Raw genomic sequence first — 16,682 nt, 5'->3', positions numbered from 1 at the left:
GTGCCATGCTCCTCTCCTTTCCTTCCTGTCCTATTGGAATAATGGTGGTGCTTGCCTAGGACTGCTTTTCTTGAGGGATTTAAGCAATTTTTGAGTGCAGAAGTGTTGCCTAGGTGCTTAATTCCCAGAGAAAGGCACAGTTTTGGGGTCTGCACAGCTGGTCCTTGCAGGGAAGTTGCTGTCTTGGCTTGAAATAGAGATCTGTTTAGCCCAGTACCCATCTGACAGAGATTGCTTGCTCCCTGTCAATAAGATGAGCGCAAACATGGACAACAGCCAAAAGCAGGTGCCAAGGGAAAAAAAGATGAAAGGTGGCCATAAGTAGATGCCATGGGAAAAAGCATGAGAAGCGGGGTGTACAGGCAGATTGAAGTTTATATTTGCAAGACTTAACTGCTGTTACCTCGTGTGTATCTAAACTTACTTTGGCAGGTGGGCCCTGGGATCCTGCTGTTTGAAGCATTCCCAAGATCTGCCTCTGTCCATCCGTGTAATCCTTGTAGGCAGCTTGGCTTAAGTTTTACAAGGCCAATATGACACCAAGGTAGCCAGCAGGCCCTGGGATGATAAGCAAAATGCAATTACACAGTCCTCACCAGAAAAGGCAGCAAAGGTCAGGGAGTAGGAGGCCAATGCACCAGGGAGAGGCATAAGGATGGTGAGAAGGATACACTTGCTCACCCTCTGTATGTACAATTTTTTGTGATTTCAAGAACCAAGATTTCAATTCATGCCTACACAAACTTAGGCATGCATGAATATATGAAGCATATTCTTATTAACATCTCCTGTACCGTATTGCTCTCACTTTCATAAAATTACTGAAGTGCCGTGGCCGTGCAAGGTGAATTCCTGAAGCAGGCGAGAACAGTGGCATTCAGTCAAGACTCACTATTTATTTATTTGCCTACGCGAACCTGTTCTGTCAGATCGAACAGCATTCAGGACAACCGTTTCTTCTGGGCATTCCAGCCAAGTGCCAAAGCCCAGCTCCGCAGCCGTAAACCTGCTCCAAGGATTTGCTCTGAGCAAACACCGAAGCAGAGCGCAAGCCCTCCGGAGCCCTCCGTGAGCCAACGCAGCGCTGCAGTGACAGCGGCTGGCAGCAGCCCGGCAGCGGGCGGATGGCCACGGATACGTGACACGCATGTTAAGGACGTTTTTAATGTTCACGTTAAAGCCGGGCAGGGTGGTGGCGGTGGCGGCAGTGGAGTGAACCGGATTAGGGGGGACCTCCAGCCCGTTTGGCTCCCCAGCAGGAGCTGCAGGCCGGCCGGCTGCCCGTGTGGCACTGCCGGGCGCTGTCACGGCCCGGCCACAGCAGCAGGCGGAGCCGGCAGTCCCAGGCTCGCCGCGGCACTTCCAGGGGCGCCCTTGCCCCGGCGGCCCGGCCGGCCTGGCGGAGGCGCGGCGGCGGGCGCGGGGCGGGGCGGGCGCTGTGTTGCCGGGGAGACGGGGGCGGGCGGCGCGGCGGGGCCGGGCAGGAACCTCCCGCCATGGGCTGCCGGGACGCTGTCAGCGGCACAAGAGCGGAGCGGGCGGCCGGGCGCGTCGGCTCTGGCGGGGAGAGGAGCGGGTAAGGGCGGGACGGGCACCGCCACCGCGGGGGACTCGCCTGGCGGCACGGGGCCGTGGCAGGGCGCTCAGCACAGGCCCTGCTGGCGGGTTTCGGCGGGCCGAGGCCGGCAGCCGCGGCGCCGGAGCGGGCTGTCAGTGGCGCTGCCGCCTCCGTCGCCTGGAGATGCCGCTGGCGGCTCGGGCAGCCCGGCGGCGGCGGCAGGAGTAGGCGGAAGGAGCCGCCGGAGGTGGCGCGGGCGGGGCCCAGCCCGCCCCGGGGCTCCCGGGCAGCGGCGGCCGCCGGCGGCGGGAGGGGCGCCGCGGGCTCGGGGCCCGAGTGCTCCCGGGGCGGGCGGCGGGCGCTCGGCGGCCCTGAGCGATCCCTGCTGACGTGAGGCCTCGGCCTTTGCCGAAAGGCGACGTTTAATAGCCCGTGTGCGTGTCCAGACGGGGCGTGCGGGTTCTCCTCCGCCCCCTCCCGTGTTACCGGGATGCTGTGCGGTGACCGAGCACTGGAACAGATTGCCCAGAGAGGTTGTGCACCTCCCTGGAGGTGTTCAAGAACCGTCTGGACTCAGTCCTGTGCCACGCGCTCTAGGCTGACCCTGCCTGAGCAGGGAGCTTGGAGCAGATGCCCCACTGTGGTCCCTTCCAGCCCGGCCCGCTCCGTGTGCGCTGCCTGCCGTGGGCAGCGCGGTGCGAGCTGCTGGCGCAAAGCGCGAACACAAAGCCTGTGCTGTCAGCGAGGCGTTTGTTGCAGATAAGAATTGAAGAAAAGCAAATGAGGGCTGTGCACGGAAACGCGATAGCGCTGGCGGACGTGGAATACACAGGAGTCGTAGCGTTTCAGCACCTGAACTGCCCATTTTCAAAAACATGCATCAAAATGGGTGGACAGAGGCGCGATGGAAACTCTTCTACATGTTCTCTGACTGTGGGGAGAATATTCAAAGATGCTTCTCTGAGAGAAAAGCAAAAATCTAAGAATTAGATATTGCTTGATATCCCCAGAGGAACGAAAGAGCTACGTTTTACTGACATCTGCAGTGAAGGGAGAAGGGAAAAGCAAGTGCATCACTGGAAGTGAAAATAAAACTTATACAATAAGAGAAAGCAGAGCAATTGAAGAAATTCAGAAAGAAGATCAGATGACTGAATGTCATGTCCTAGGAGTTTGAAAAGCATCTAATGTGGTTATAAGTGGGACTTGCTAAAGAAGAAAATCTGGATGGCAGACTTTTTTCTTCTTTTTTCTTTTCCTTCTTGCTTGTAGTGCCATGTGAATCAGTAAGACTTCATTATAAGGGTCTACAGGGAACTTGGAGCTAGTGACACAAGCTTGTGTACTGTTGCTGATGAGGTGGTGGGATAATTATCTGTTTTAGTCATATGTATCATAATCTTGTGCCCAGTAGCAGAAAAGAGGTGTCTGGAACATTTAACCTATCCTGAAGGAAGGATCAGATTTTGCTTGCTTGGACAAGAGACCATGCCTGCATAGAACTTTTATCGTAATGGAGCTACAGTGTGATAAAGACTTGGGAAAATATTCTTGAGTCTCCTTTTGGCCTGTATTGTAGGCTTCCAGACCAGTAGTGCAAAGGAGAAAGCATCCTCTCAGGTGCTTTAGGAAATTTGTGCTTTACTGGCTCTGAAAGTTTCTGGTGGATGTTTTGAATAGAGTGAATGAAAAATATTGTTTTCATGTATTATCATAGGTAAGGAAAAAAAATAATTTTTTTTCCTAGGGGGCTTTAATTTAATTGTTCCTACTTGTTGTCCTTTGGACAGGGACTCTTGCAAGCTAAAAGCATATAGTTTAGAATGCTTTACTTCTAAAATCAAAGGCAGTTGCCAAAGGAAGTCAGTTGTCACTTGGTTTATAAGATTGTATACAGATTTCTTAAGAGGAGCTTTTTTGATGTCACTCACTTCCTGCCTTCCCTTTCTCCTTGCCCTGTGAATTTTTTTAACCATACTCAAAGACAGCTTTTTGTCAAAAATGTTTGATTGTAAGAAGTTCTTCTGTAAGGTTAATAACCATTTAATTATGATTCTCCTTTGATGCTTCTTTTGCTTCCTCCTTTCTCATAGTCCCTGCTAGGTTTTTCATGTGTCACCACATCAGTTGTTAATGCAGTTTAAAATAGTAGGGAAAGAATCTGTGAGTACTTTGAACAATAGTATGGGATGTGTTGGAAAGTTAGACACTGGATAGGTAAACACTGGAAAAGAGAAACTCCATTCTTAACACTTACTTTCAGTAAGTCGCTGTTTTCATCTAGTTTTCTTTACAGTCAAGCTCAAAGAGCATAAGCAAATACTGTGATTCTGTCCACAAGCACTCCAGGAAGCTCAGCTCTGTATTTCTCCTGTCAGTGATTTCTGAAATAGACCATGGTGCTTCCTTATTAGCAAGAAATTGTACACCCTTACAGCTGGTCATTTAATATTTCCTTTGTATTTGCAGAATTTTGCCATTGCCATGGTGGTCTCTTTTCAAATGAGATAATATTGCCCATGGAGGAGATCTGAAGCAAAACTATTTTGATACTTGTCTTTTAAGGGCAGAAAAGAGCAGAGGGAATGTAGGGTGAAATGATTATTTTGTAAGAGGATTCCCCTGCACCCAGAAGTGCTGTCCAGAACACACCTGCTTGTCTTCTGGGGGTGAATTTCATTTCTTTTCAGTGGAGCTGTCATTGACAAGACCAAACTAGTACTTGTTTTATTCCTTTGTGAGGAGTTGTCAAGCTCTGTTGGCCTCCTTAGCTAAGAACTGTAGTAGCTATTGCATGAGATGTCCCTACTCCCATCTTTTTTGCTATGTTTGTTGGAAAATTGGATTATATTGTTAGAAAAGGATTGTAGTGTGCAGTGGAGGGAGGTCTTTATGCATATATGCCTGGTTCCTTTGGGTTCCTTTGGGTTTTGCTTTCTTTTCCAGTTCAGAGATGGTTGTGAGATTATCAGGTACTTTCGCAAATTATTGCTTGCTGAAGGTTCATGGGCCTTTAGATAGTATTAGCTGGTGTCATTGCAGCTGTTGGTTCCTGTGGCAGCTCTGATCTGGGGATGGTACACCTGGGACAAGATCAGGTAGAAGAGACTTGAGGTTCCTTCTGTTGTGTGATTTGGACTGGTTTGTCTGAGCTTGCTAAGCTGATTGAGCAGCTTGTTACTGCTGAAGGAGGCAATCTCCCTTCTGCAGCCTTCCCTTCACTGACAGTGGCAACTGCCTGATCCCTCAGTATGGTAATTCAACAGCAACAAATCCAGCTGAAAAAGCTAGTGTTCTGCAAAGCTGTCAGGGTGGGCCACATCAAGCAGGAACTGGATGAGTGCAGTGGTGGAGATAAAAGGAAGAGAGGAGTTGCTGGGGAAGAACAGAAGCACCTTTTTGCTAGTCATATGTCATCAGGTGGGCTGAGCTGTCTTGTATAACTCTACCCTAGCTGCATTTTGGGAGATGGGGGCTTTTACTGAGGTTCAACAGTGTTTTGATTCAGCTGTCATGGTCTGTTGAGAAGAACTAATAAAGCAGCGTGGTATGCCAGATCAGGTTTTCTTTTCCTCTGTTTACATGCAGATCTTGCATTTGATCATTTCTCTCAGGGACTTGGAAATTAGTGCAAGGTGAAGCCTTGCTTCCAGATGGAGTATTCTGTACAGAAGTGTTACTGGAATGTGTGATGGGAAAGGAAAAGGCTATGTGTAGTCTTGAGTTTTTCCTTGCTGTAAGCTATTAGCTCTTTGATTCATGTTTGTAGCCTGGGGTCTGATTAAAATCTCTTTTTCTAGGAAGTCAGGTTTTTTTGTACCGATTTATTTAAGTAGAAGTGTGAATCTTCTCAGTGTGGTTTTTTGGTAACTATGTTGTGTGAAGATACAGATTAAATCTGATGCTGAGTAAGAGAGCAAGATGGAAAAAACGCTGTGAAATGACTTAGCTTATATATGTTGAAGAAGGGATAGGTGTGTAAACCTGTCATCCATGTGATGGTGAAGTCCTGGAATAGTGCTGTATTTTGGTGCATGTACCTGCTGCAACTTCTATTGTATCTTTGTTTTGGATATTTCTCTAAAGTTCCCCTAGCTTTTTTTTTTTTTTTTTCACTACTGCACATTTAATCTTCCTCCATATTCTGTACCTCATGGATTTTGTGATTTTGGGGTGTTACAAAGGAGCCAGGGCATCTATTCTTCTACTTCTCTGTCTTCTGTTTCTTAGTCAGCTCCTCACCCATAAATAAGTCTCTACTGCCTGCTCTTACTGTGGGGTGAGGTTTTGCAGTGACCATGCTGTGAGAAGCACTGAAAGGGTTTTCTTCTGCACATCTCAGCTTGTGCAGCTTCCTGCGGGCACCTGGGGCTTGCCCTGTGACACTTGTGTTTGTATGGGGTTGTTGAGCCATGTGGTGCAGAGGCACTGTGGGAATTACTCTCACTTACATTATGGAAGAGCTTTTCTGCATTTCCTGGATAATTTAAAAGGTGGGAAGTGGAAGGCAGGTCATGAATAGTGGTTTATGAAAAATGGTGGAAGACTCGTGCCTGTTAGACTGTGTCTGTCAGATGCCTGCTCAACCACTGTGATAATCTCAGCTAATTCTCATGTTTATGAATTCTTTGCTCTCTTTTCCTGCACCTGAAAGTTGAGCTCCTTGGCTTCAGTTCGAGTTACCACCATGCTCCATGGAGAAGTACGGGAGCATGAAGTACTAACCGTGAGGTGGGAGGAGGGAGTTTCTGATTTTTTTCAGTTTTTGATGGTGGAGAAAAACCTTTCTGTTTTCCCAAGAGAAAACTGAGAAAATGAAATATTAGGAGGAATTACTGTCAAGTAGTGCCAAATGCAAGGGTTTGTTGGAAGTATTAAAACTGATGTTAACTCTGTGCAGTTTTATTTCAGCAAACACTTGACACCATCTATTCCTCTGTAGTATTGTGGAGGCATTTACCGAAGATTGATGTTCTTTGGGGGAATAAATGACAAAAAGTATCTAACTAGATGTGTTAACTTCAGTAAGCTACTGATTTGATAGACCTTAGTGTATTAACTGAAAGATGGGGAATGAGTAATGGAAACAGCAATCTGAAGAGATGAATAGCTCTCAATGCCTTAATTCTGGAAAAATGTGAATTAGTTAGGAAAATATTTAAGATTTAGAGCAAGAAATGTTCTGGATAGTTTATAATTCTGCTGCAGCACCTGGTAAAAATCCAGCACTATAGTAATTGTTACAAGATTTCAAAAGTTGACCTCTGTCCAGTTTTGATTCACCAGTTTAAACAGACACTGAAATAGTCTTAAAATTAACCAAAGAAGTGCTAGTCTTTCTGTTGGAAGGCAAGAGAGTTTAACAATCCTAGTTTCCAAGAACTGAGATCAAACGTTCTTATGGTTTGCTGTAGAGCAAACAAAGCAAAATCCCTCCAGTGTGAAACTGTGATGCATGATTATTACCACTTTTCTTTGTATTACTTGCATCTTTCAATGATACGGGGAGATTTGAGCCAGTGAGGAATGTGTAGTTTCATTTTTTATTTGCATGTTTCAATTAAAGAAAGATCAAAGGAAAGCAGAAGTTTTCTGAATTCATGTGTCTGAATATCCAGAGGAAATGCTGAGGGGAATGTGTGGGTGTATTTTCCACTCCAGAAGGTACTCCTAATTACTCTAGAACTATTTTTAGAAGCCTAAATTACATCAGTTACAAAGCCAATTTCATTATTGGAGGCCCGCTAAGTCCTTAGCATTTGCAACAAAAATTATCATATGATGTTTGCTTACTGAAAATACTACTTGGCTACATATGCACCTTCATCTGGTGTACTTCATGCATCTCAGTAGTGTAAAATCTTTCTTTGGTCTATTCATGAGTCATACCCATTTATAATTGGGGACTTCCTAGTTTGGCACTATTTTTTTCTTTGCATTGTGGATGGATTAAAGGTTTACTCTCGTGATTCAGCATTTTGTTAAATGTTTGCCTATCTAGTAATAGGTATACTGGGAAACATCGTTTTTTTGGTCATTATTATATGTAGTAAAGTATAATTATTAATTATAGTTTTTCTGTTAGAGTCTGTACTCCTTGACTAATTTGGAGTACTGTTTAAACTTCAAAAATAAGTTAAAAATCCTAGTTGTTCCTTATTTGCATTCCATTGGAGAAAAGCTATGTAAAGTGAGATGATGTGAGTCATTTTGCCTGTAGTTATCTGGAATGTTGACTGGGTTGTCTGAGTCCAGTTCAGTGCGAGAGGGGCAGCTGAAACAAATGCCTCTTTGCTGTGAAGCCTGGAAGAAATACAGGGTCTGCTTCCCTAACATCACCAAAGCTGTTTTCACTTTGTAAAGAAGCTGGCATACTGAGTTTAACAGGAATAGCAGTATATGTTACTCTCAGATATTTGGGTAACTTTTTAAATTGCCACTTTTAGAAGTTTTACCTGCTGTTTTGTCTGCATCTGACAGCTAATAGAAAATACCAACTTCACTGCTCAGTTTTAAAGCTTCAGAAGTGGAATTAGTCTTCAGCCCAATAATGGCTTAAAAAAATACCTCTGATAATTGATCTTCCCCTCTTATTTAATTGCTCTTACTGGGTACTTTAGTCACAATGTCAAAGCTTATCTTAAGCACTTTGTAGTTTTAATCCTCTCACTACTAAGCTTTCATTTAGGATAGTCTTTACTCATTCATATTGCTTCAACAAGAGTGCCTCAAGCACTCAAGAGTGCTCAGATCTTTACTTCTCTTTCTCCATGTATTGGTACAATCAAAGTGTGTAAGATTATAAGTTACAAAAAGTTTTGTATGATCCTCTGGATCACGATTTGAGCACACATTTGTTGTTTGAAATGCAGGGTGATCTGCATGCTTGTAGTGTTGCCCCAGCTACAGTCACAGAGGCCATACTATCTCCAGTACTGTGGATTAATGTATGAGCATATCACAAAGTCTGCCTGGTCATGCAGGGCTGGTCTTCGTGGGCTCAGTACTGGAGACAGTGGCACTGAACTTTGACTTACCTGCCATGGTAGACTGCTGCTTTCCTTTCAATTTGCAGAGTCTATGGAAGTTAGTCTTCATCTTTAGATTTAGTTGTTACTGTGCAGCCATGACTGTTGAGGCTTGTTTGTAGTCTGGTCTGTGATTAGAGTATCAAACCTAAAGTATAGAAGAGGGTATTTAGAAGTATTACTTGTAAATATTTTAATTTAGGGAAAAGCTTGTTAGAACTCTGACTAGTGTTCAGAACAAGGCTCACTTAGGAGCATTGCCTTGCCACTGACAAATATTTTACAGATGATCTTCATCTTTCATTTTTCTTTTGTAGGAACTTACTGGTCTTTCATAGATTTTACCTTGTGGTGGAATATTTGTCAGTTCCTTCCTTTAGTATCATATGTCTGCAGAGGTGTTGGCCTCTGACACTTTAGATAAGATCTGAAAGAAATCCTAGTCTTCAACCTGCTAACATTTTGTGGTATTGGTAGAAGCATTGTATTCTTTAGTGCTTTTTAGCTGATGTCCTTGATAGCAGGTGTATTTGTTTTTGACAGAGTCAGTGCTGCAATGATTATCTTTGAAGGCCTCCAGCTTTGCCCATGCCTCTTCTAAGGAATGCTTGCTCTCCATGCCTGTATGCAGTGGCCTGAAATATGAAAATTAGAAATGAACTGGTATGGATTTAATTTGGCTAACAACTATGTTGTAGTTAATGACTTTGGATAGTATAAGACCACAATCTTAGCATAAGCTTGAGTATAGCATATGTACAGGGCTAATGTGTAACTTGAGTGTAGGTGGTTGTTTGAGAGCCTGTCTTTCATTAGTGTTGTACTTTTTATCTTGTTAGATGAGTCATTTCTCATTTTTTTGCTTCATTTCAGGCTTGACAAGAATGTATTCACAGATGTTTCATATTGTTTGATGACTAAATAAAATTCCACATGAAGTTGAGAAACTGTCTCAAAGCACTTGTCTAATATGCAGCTAGCCTGTGGGATTCCTTGCCATTAGCTCTGTCTCAGTGGTATTTCCCCCAGATTCAAAAGGATGAAATTATTGATAATATGTTAAATTGTAAAGGAATATTGTTCTTCATAACTCAGGGCAGAACATGAGAACCTGCTGAATTTTAGCAATAAAAAATGTCCCTATAAAAAAATGTTTCCAAAGTGTCATCCAAAGATGACACTTTGAAACTGTTGAACACTGCGGGGGGTGGGGGTCTGTGTGTGTTTTGTTGTATGTAGACAAGAATAATGTATACATGTTAATCTGAGATACCTCTGAGTTATATTTCTATTATTTAGAGCTGGTTTCACCAATAGTTATGCTAGACAATTGAAAGTCTTGAAACAGTCATGCTGGGGAGAGCAGACATAAACACAGGTCAGAATATATCACAGGAAGCTGATTAAATGCTAGCAAATACCTTATAGGTTACATTTTGAAAGAATACATTGACCAAATTTTGGAAGTGCTGTTTGAAACAATCTTTGTGCCCAAAGACATTACCCATGAGTTTGATTTCAAGCTATCAAAAACCTGAGGCCTGAAAATCCATGGGAAATTATAATTTGTGAGTAAGCAAGGGTTTGGCTTTTTCTTTATGTCACTGCGTGGTACACCACAGGTGTGGGTCTTGCTCAGAGGGATGACAGCTCTGAAACTGTTTCTGAGGTGACCTGCCTGCACCTGCTGTAAGGCCTCTGTGTATCTCAAAGTGTCTGTAGCCTTGGATATGTTTGCTGACTTGATTTTATAAAGATATATATATATATATGATAGGTATTTTGGAAAGCAGCTGTTTCTTTTATTTGAACAAACCTGGCTTATTATTTGTCTAATCTCATTTGGTTTCCTCCCTTGTCATTCCTATTCTATGGGGAATGGCTGGTTTAGCTATCGTGTCAGTGTTCCCTAACCACACACAATATAGAAATGCATATTTTTAATTTTTATGGACTATTTTTTCAGTAAGCACAGATAATTCCTTTAAAGCTTTTTTTTTTCAGTGTAAGATACAATGCTTGCACATCCACAAGAGGTAGAAATTTCCTAATTCTCAGGTTGTATAAGCACTGAGCTTCATGGATTAAATTTTTAATACCATGGCAGTAGAACACAAGTAAACAACATACTTATAGAAGGATTATAATACTTGGAGAAGCAGGACTCTCAAGCTTCAGGTATTGCAAGACAAACATCCTTCTCAAATGAGATGGGAGTTAGTACATAAAGTGGCAATGTGAAGATTATACAGATATAAACACACTTGTGTATTCTGAAACATCATTACTCTGATGGTCTCACCATACTTTTGAGGGTTCATTAAAATAATACTTGTTTACTGTCTTGTGCACTTGACATACTTCCCTGGCTTGTAGAAAGGACAGTGCATGTGTTATTTATCCAAACATACCAAGCATTTTTGGTTTTCACCTTTTTCTTTGTTTTGGGGGGAGAGACTCTGAATAACTTGTTCAGAAATAATATTGATCTAGTTAATTATGCATAAGTCTAAAAGCTAGTTACTGAACTCCTTGATGAAATCAAGAACTTGGTCAGAAATAGCACTGTGCCAAAAAGACTGACAGATACCTGCAGCCTTATAATAAATTCTGTATGTTAAGAAGTTGTTTTTTTCATGTGCAATGTCGTGATTGGAGCAGCACTGCCTTAGTATGTAATAGGTTTTCTGCTTCTGTAACTGCAACTAGTTAATAAATAATAGCAGAGTGCAGAGCAGAAAGTGGTTGAAAATATTAAGCAGGAGGTGGACCTGGAGTGTTGCCTGGTATGTCTGTTTTGAGAATGAATCAAACTTAAAAGATCCTGGTTTTGCTCTTGTTTGCTTATATTTTTGACCGAGTTGTTGGGTGGTTAGCAAATGTTTGCTGTGTTTTGTAAGCTATTCTTTTGGCCGATTGCCTGCATCAGTAATGCAAGGCATCAAAGTGTCTCAGCCTTTCTGAGGTGCTCTGCTTAAACTGCAGTTTTTTGTGTGTTGCTCCTGCTGTGTAACCTATTTTGGCAATATCAGCTGGGTATTTCTTTCCAGCTTGTGTAAAGTTGTGAATCATTCCAAAAGAACAGAAAAGGAAGAATGCTGATTTCGGTGACACATTACTTTGAGCCTTCACTTCATTTTCCCACTGTGTACAGATTTCAAGGCAGCACTATACTTCCTATTTCATTCCAGGTCACTCTGTTGCATGCTCTCATGCACTTTCTTTTCCTCCCCAGTTTGCACAGAGGATTTCATTCTTAGTCTGTTAGTTATTTTCTTTAACCAGATAATCAAAATTGCTGTCTGCTACTAACAAGCTAAACTTACTTTCTGCAATAACCCCGACAATCTTTGCTACAATAGCAGAAGCCTCTTGTGGAGTGTCTTAGTGTTAATAACATGCTGTTGCTCTTCATTATGTATGTGTCCTCTGCTAACAGAAGCTTGAGCTTAAGTTGAAAGTTTAACTCCAGACTAAATTTTACTAAATAATGATAGATATATAAATGTTTAAATCCTTGAAAAGGTAACAATTATACTCTCCAGAGCATAAACATTAGGTACAAGCAATGAGGCTGGAATAAGCATTTGCTACTTGAAATGAATACTGTATAAACTAAATGTAGTGTTTCTTGGCCAGAGGTTACTTGTGTGTGTATGTCTATATGAAATATATATATGTGTGTGTGTATATTTATATATATATATGTGTGTGTTTATATATATATATATGTATGTATATGTATGTATGTACTTTATTCTAGAGAATAGGTGAAAAGGCTACAAGGTTTGAACAGGAGGCCAGAAAAAACTTGATTGCACAATGTCTCATAGAAACCAAGGGCTTTTTCAAAGCATTGCTTTTAATAGCTGCTGAAAAAGCAGCTTCATTGCAGTCTGTACTTAAAAGGACTTGTAGCCATGCCGTGCCCGATCAATGTTTCTCTCTTACCTGAAACAGAAAACTAGGGAAGGTAAATTAACAACTTCCTGTATGTTATATTGTTCTCTTTCACTCGTGCTGTAGCTGTTGGGCAACAGTTTCTGAAAGTAATAAACTAGTATTATGGGTTTTTGAATTAGTACGGTATTTTATTATCATGCTGCGGTTAACTGTCATTTCAGGCCTTTCTGGGAAACATATTGTTGAAAACATAACCAAGGCAAAGGCCCAGTTCACTTTAGTATAGAGAGTATTAGTTCTGACTCTGTGCTTTTGTTGCATTTTCTTTCCACAAATTCTACTGTTGTTAGAGATATCATCTAAAAAGTAGCACAATGCAAATTTAGTATGTTAATGATTCAGTATTCAAGATTGCTAAATTTGTCTTAAGAGTTCCATCCTTGTAAGGACAATTTTGATATTTTCTTTCAAGGTCCACTGAAGTACAAGACTGTCTTACACTTTAAGATGCTCAGTTGATTAGCAACTTCATAGAAATGGAAAGAAGTTCAGAAAATAAAATTTTCAGGTACAAGAAATTGATTTCTACCACAACAGTACATAGGAAATTACTCTCTTGAGAGGTGGGGCAGAAAGGGGCCAGAAGGCAGACATAATACAAGTTGAATTATGAGCATGATGCAAAAATGGGCATCAAAAGGGCAGGAGAATATCAGATTATTTACAGTTAAGTGGGTTTTTCCTTTTATAAATAAATACTATGTAGTAGAGGTGTTTTTTATGAAATATGATAGTCATATTCTTCTAGCGAATGAAAATGCTCTTTTTTTTTCTAAGAGCTGGCTATGTGAAGCCCTGACACTGTTACACTGTTAACATCTCACTGTGTACAATGTTCTAGTGGGTTTCTTTCTGCTCTCATACAGTTTAGTTAAGTTTTATCATGAACTGCTTCCAAAGATATGTTTGTGCTGTCAGTCTGTTTCAAAGCTTCATTGCAGAAAAAGAAATAGGTACCACTCAGTACTAGTTAGCACTTGTTGAAACAAATCCTAAAAGAAGTGCCCCATTATCTGGCATGGTATCTCTCTGCAATTTTTTTCTGCACTGTAGAATCAGAGCATCTTAATTCCTTACCCATCCTATATTAAATAATTGTGGTAAGAATATATGCCTAATGTCTTTTTATGTTAATGGCAACAAAATCTTACTTGATCTGGCTACTGATATTGGGAATCCACCCTTTTGATAGAATATGGCAATGTATGTTAAATCCATGTAAGCAAGGAAGCAGTGCAGAAAACCTGGAGACTGAAGCTTCAGCTGGAAGGACACAAAAACATGATGGACAGCTTATCTCTACATTTTTTACTCTGGTGCAACTGCAGAACCACTAGCTGCTTAAACTATTCTATTTCAGTAAGTTCTGACAATTAGCTGAATGGGTAAGTTAGTTTTTTGTGAGGCTGTGGGTGAAACATGTTTCCTAGTGGTCAAAGGGAGGCCAATTATTAGGTGCTTGCCTGGGTAACCTATAGTGTTTGCCTCTTTCCTTAAGGAAGTCTGTCATGTAATGTTCATTCTCATCATAACTTTAAGCTGAAGTTTTTATTTACTTGCCATCTGAGAATACTAAACCAATTAATTTAGTGTTTTCCTTTCCTTTTTTTTCCTGTCCCCATCTGTTGTGTTTTGGGTTTTTTTTTCTCACAACTAGGGTGTAATAAATGTAACTGTGGATGTAATAAATGTCTTTTGAGTGCTCACCTAGAGACCTTTAGTAGTTAAATGTTTCTGAGGCTTTTCTTGGTTACTACCCTTTGCATTCCCAGTGACAAATTTCCAATTGATGAGTTTCCCATTGACAAATTTTCAATATTTATTAACTACATCTTCCCCAGTGCTGAGCGTAATAGAGAATTGGTATTCTGTCAGGACCGAGCAGGACAGATTTAAAATGCATTTACATCAGCACCTGACTGCATAATTCAGTTCTCCTTCTGTCCCTCACTTGTACCTGGAGCTGCAAGTTCTTCAAATATTATATATGCAGGTAGTGATTGCTAAAACCTCATACTGTTTCTAGAGAGAATTATTTAAACTTGTGTACCTAGCTCATTTTGCAAACTGATGGATTTTATTATGTTAGCTTATCTCATGTATGCCAATTATTTTCGCTGTGCACAGCTGAAATCCTATTATGGTCTTAAACTAAAAGTGAAAACCGGGGCTTTAAAGCTCAAAAGAACCCTCAAGGACTCTTCCTAAATTTCAAATAGCTGTCATAAAATGACTTTTAAAGAATCATATTAACCATGATATTTTTCTTTTTTATAAACAGGTGATCCAAGAGTGATATTTCCAGAATATATTTGCTTGTTCTTCCAGATAGGAGATAAATGTGTTAAGCTGGCAAAGTGATTCTGGTAAGAATTTTTTCACTACTTCTACAGTGAATGTCATTATATGTATAAGTGTTTGCAGTTTTGCTGCTGGAAGGAGCTTAATGTAGCATTAGTGCAATCAAACTTGCTTTTAGTTCCAGGGTCTTATTTTTAACCTAATATTTACATATTAATCCATCTGTTATGTTTAAATGTTACATTGAAAATTATTTGGCCCTTTTTTTTTGGTTTCACTTTCTGTGCTTGGATCTGATGAAAGTATTTGACTTTTGAAGCTTTTACTGCAGCTGTTTATACATAAATAGAAGGAGTTAAATGTACTGTAGCACTCATTAAGTGAGGTTTATGTGGATTAAATGATCTTGTTTCCATAGCTGCCATCACTGATTATTGTTTTTGTTTTCCTTTTTTCTGTGATCCTCTTGAGAGTTTTCTACAGCTGAGTCTTGCATTTCGTGTCTTGTTTGAGTTAAATGTTTCTCCATGTACTACTGCTGAGCATCCAAAGCAAAATTAATCAGTCTGGGAAGCAGAGCCAATATTTTTGGTATTTTTTCTGGAACAATGGCAGCAGAATTGTCTCTTGAATTAAGCACACACTGGTAGTGACTGCTACCTGCTTAGTTGTGCCAGAAGGAATACACTGTCTGGTTTAGTTGTAAATTTAAAGCATTGTACTTTTGCAACTCCCAAAATTATTTGAACTTAGTAGTTTTTTTATTTTCCCCTTGAAACAATCTGCATACTGTTGGAATACATAACATGGTATTGTTCAAATAAACTATTAAAGAATAGGATTTCTGTATAATGTTGTGTAAGTGCTATGTGCTTTGCCCTTATGCTTCAAGTCAAGGACCTTTTAGTAGCAGACAAATGTTGAAGCTTGCATAGGGATTACAAAGAAAAGCTGGAACAATGTCGTTAACTTTCATTTATGCAGTGTGAGGGAATGCTCTGTTGCAGGCTTTTACTTGTTAGATCTATGAAATCAGTGTTTGGGGTCCTGGGCTGTTAGCTAAAGTTTCACTGAAATTCTGTATGTTTGTTCTTTTCTTTCCTTTCTACCCTACATGGGTATATTGATTGCTCAGTTCAGCAGACACTGTCTTTTGGAGGGGGTGAGATACAGGGAAGAATCTTTCCTGTATCTTTCCTTTTTTCCCCCCAGTCCTTTGTCTATAAGGAATGTATTTTCTGATGGAGTTAATTTCTGTCCTTTCCTCTACTTACAGCTCAGACATGAGCAGTGCCAGTAACTCACTGGCACGGGAATTCTTGACTGATGTCAACAGACTGTGCAATGCCGTGGTACAAAGGACAGAAGCCAAGGAGGATGAAGAAGAAGAAACTCATATGGCAGCACTGGGACAATACTTAGTTCAAGGCCGTGGGTTTATTTTGCTTACCACTCTGAACTCAATAATTGATCAGGTAGTAGCTTCTCTTAAGTGGTTATAGTTTTTGTATTGAGCTTTGACTGTGTGGATTTGTCTGGCTCACGTTGGTTGTTCTTGGTGCTGGTTTTCTTTCCTTTTTGTGGAGAGTGTGTGAGTTAATTGGGAAGACTAGAAATTCAAAAAGGTATGTTGTAGTTGCATTCTGTCCTTCAGCAGGAGCAGAAAATGGAAAACTAGATAATCATAGACCTGTTTGCAAGCTCATATTTGACTAAGGCATGTGTGAAGCTCAAGTGCAGGCTGAGTGGAAGGAGACTTCAGCTGCATGTCCCAGAATCATGTGAAGTGTTAAAATGCTTGAGTCAGGTTTCTGTGTTTGAAAGTTATTGAT

At 41.0% G+C, this 16,682-nt stretch overlaps 1 protein-coding gene across 3 annotated transcripts in view; it reads left to right on the top strand.

The window, feature by feature from the left end:
* Nucleotides 1-1,464: 1,464 nt before the first annotated feature.
* LYST (lysosomal trafficking regulator) overlaps nt 1,465-16,682 on the top strand; it is a 77,509-nt gene continuing 62,291 nt past the window's right edge. For all 3 annotated transcript variants that reach the window (XM_071432316.1, XM_071432307.1, XM_071432326.1), the window contains exons 1-3: nt 1,465-1,576; nt 14,831-14,915; nt 16,127-16,325. In XM_071432316.1, the coding sequence (XP_071288417.1) occupies nt 16,134-16,325 (192 nt within the window). In that variant the 5' untranslated portion in view covers nt 1,465-1,576; nt 14,831-14,915; nt 16,127-16,133. The remainder of the gene's footprint in view (nt 1,577-14,830; nt 14,916-16,126; nt 16,326-16,682) is intronic.

This window comes from Agelaius tricolor, unplaced genomic scaffold (genome assembly GCF_023055355.1).
Source record: "Agelaius tricolor isolate 1412-34295 unplaced genomic scaffold, bAgeTri1.0.p SCAF_1, whole genome shotgun sequence".
Taxonomy (NCBI): Eukaryota; Metazoa; Chordata; class Aves; order Passeriformes; family Icteridae; genus Agelaius; species Agelaius tricolor.
The sequence above is the reverse complement of the archived record's forward strand: the minus strand, read 5'-3'. Positions and strand labels throughout refer to the sequence as shown.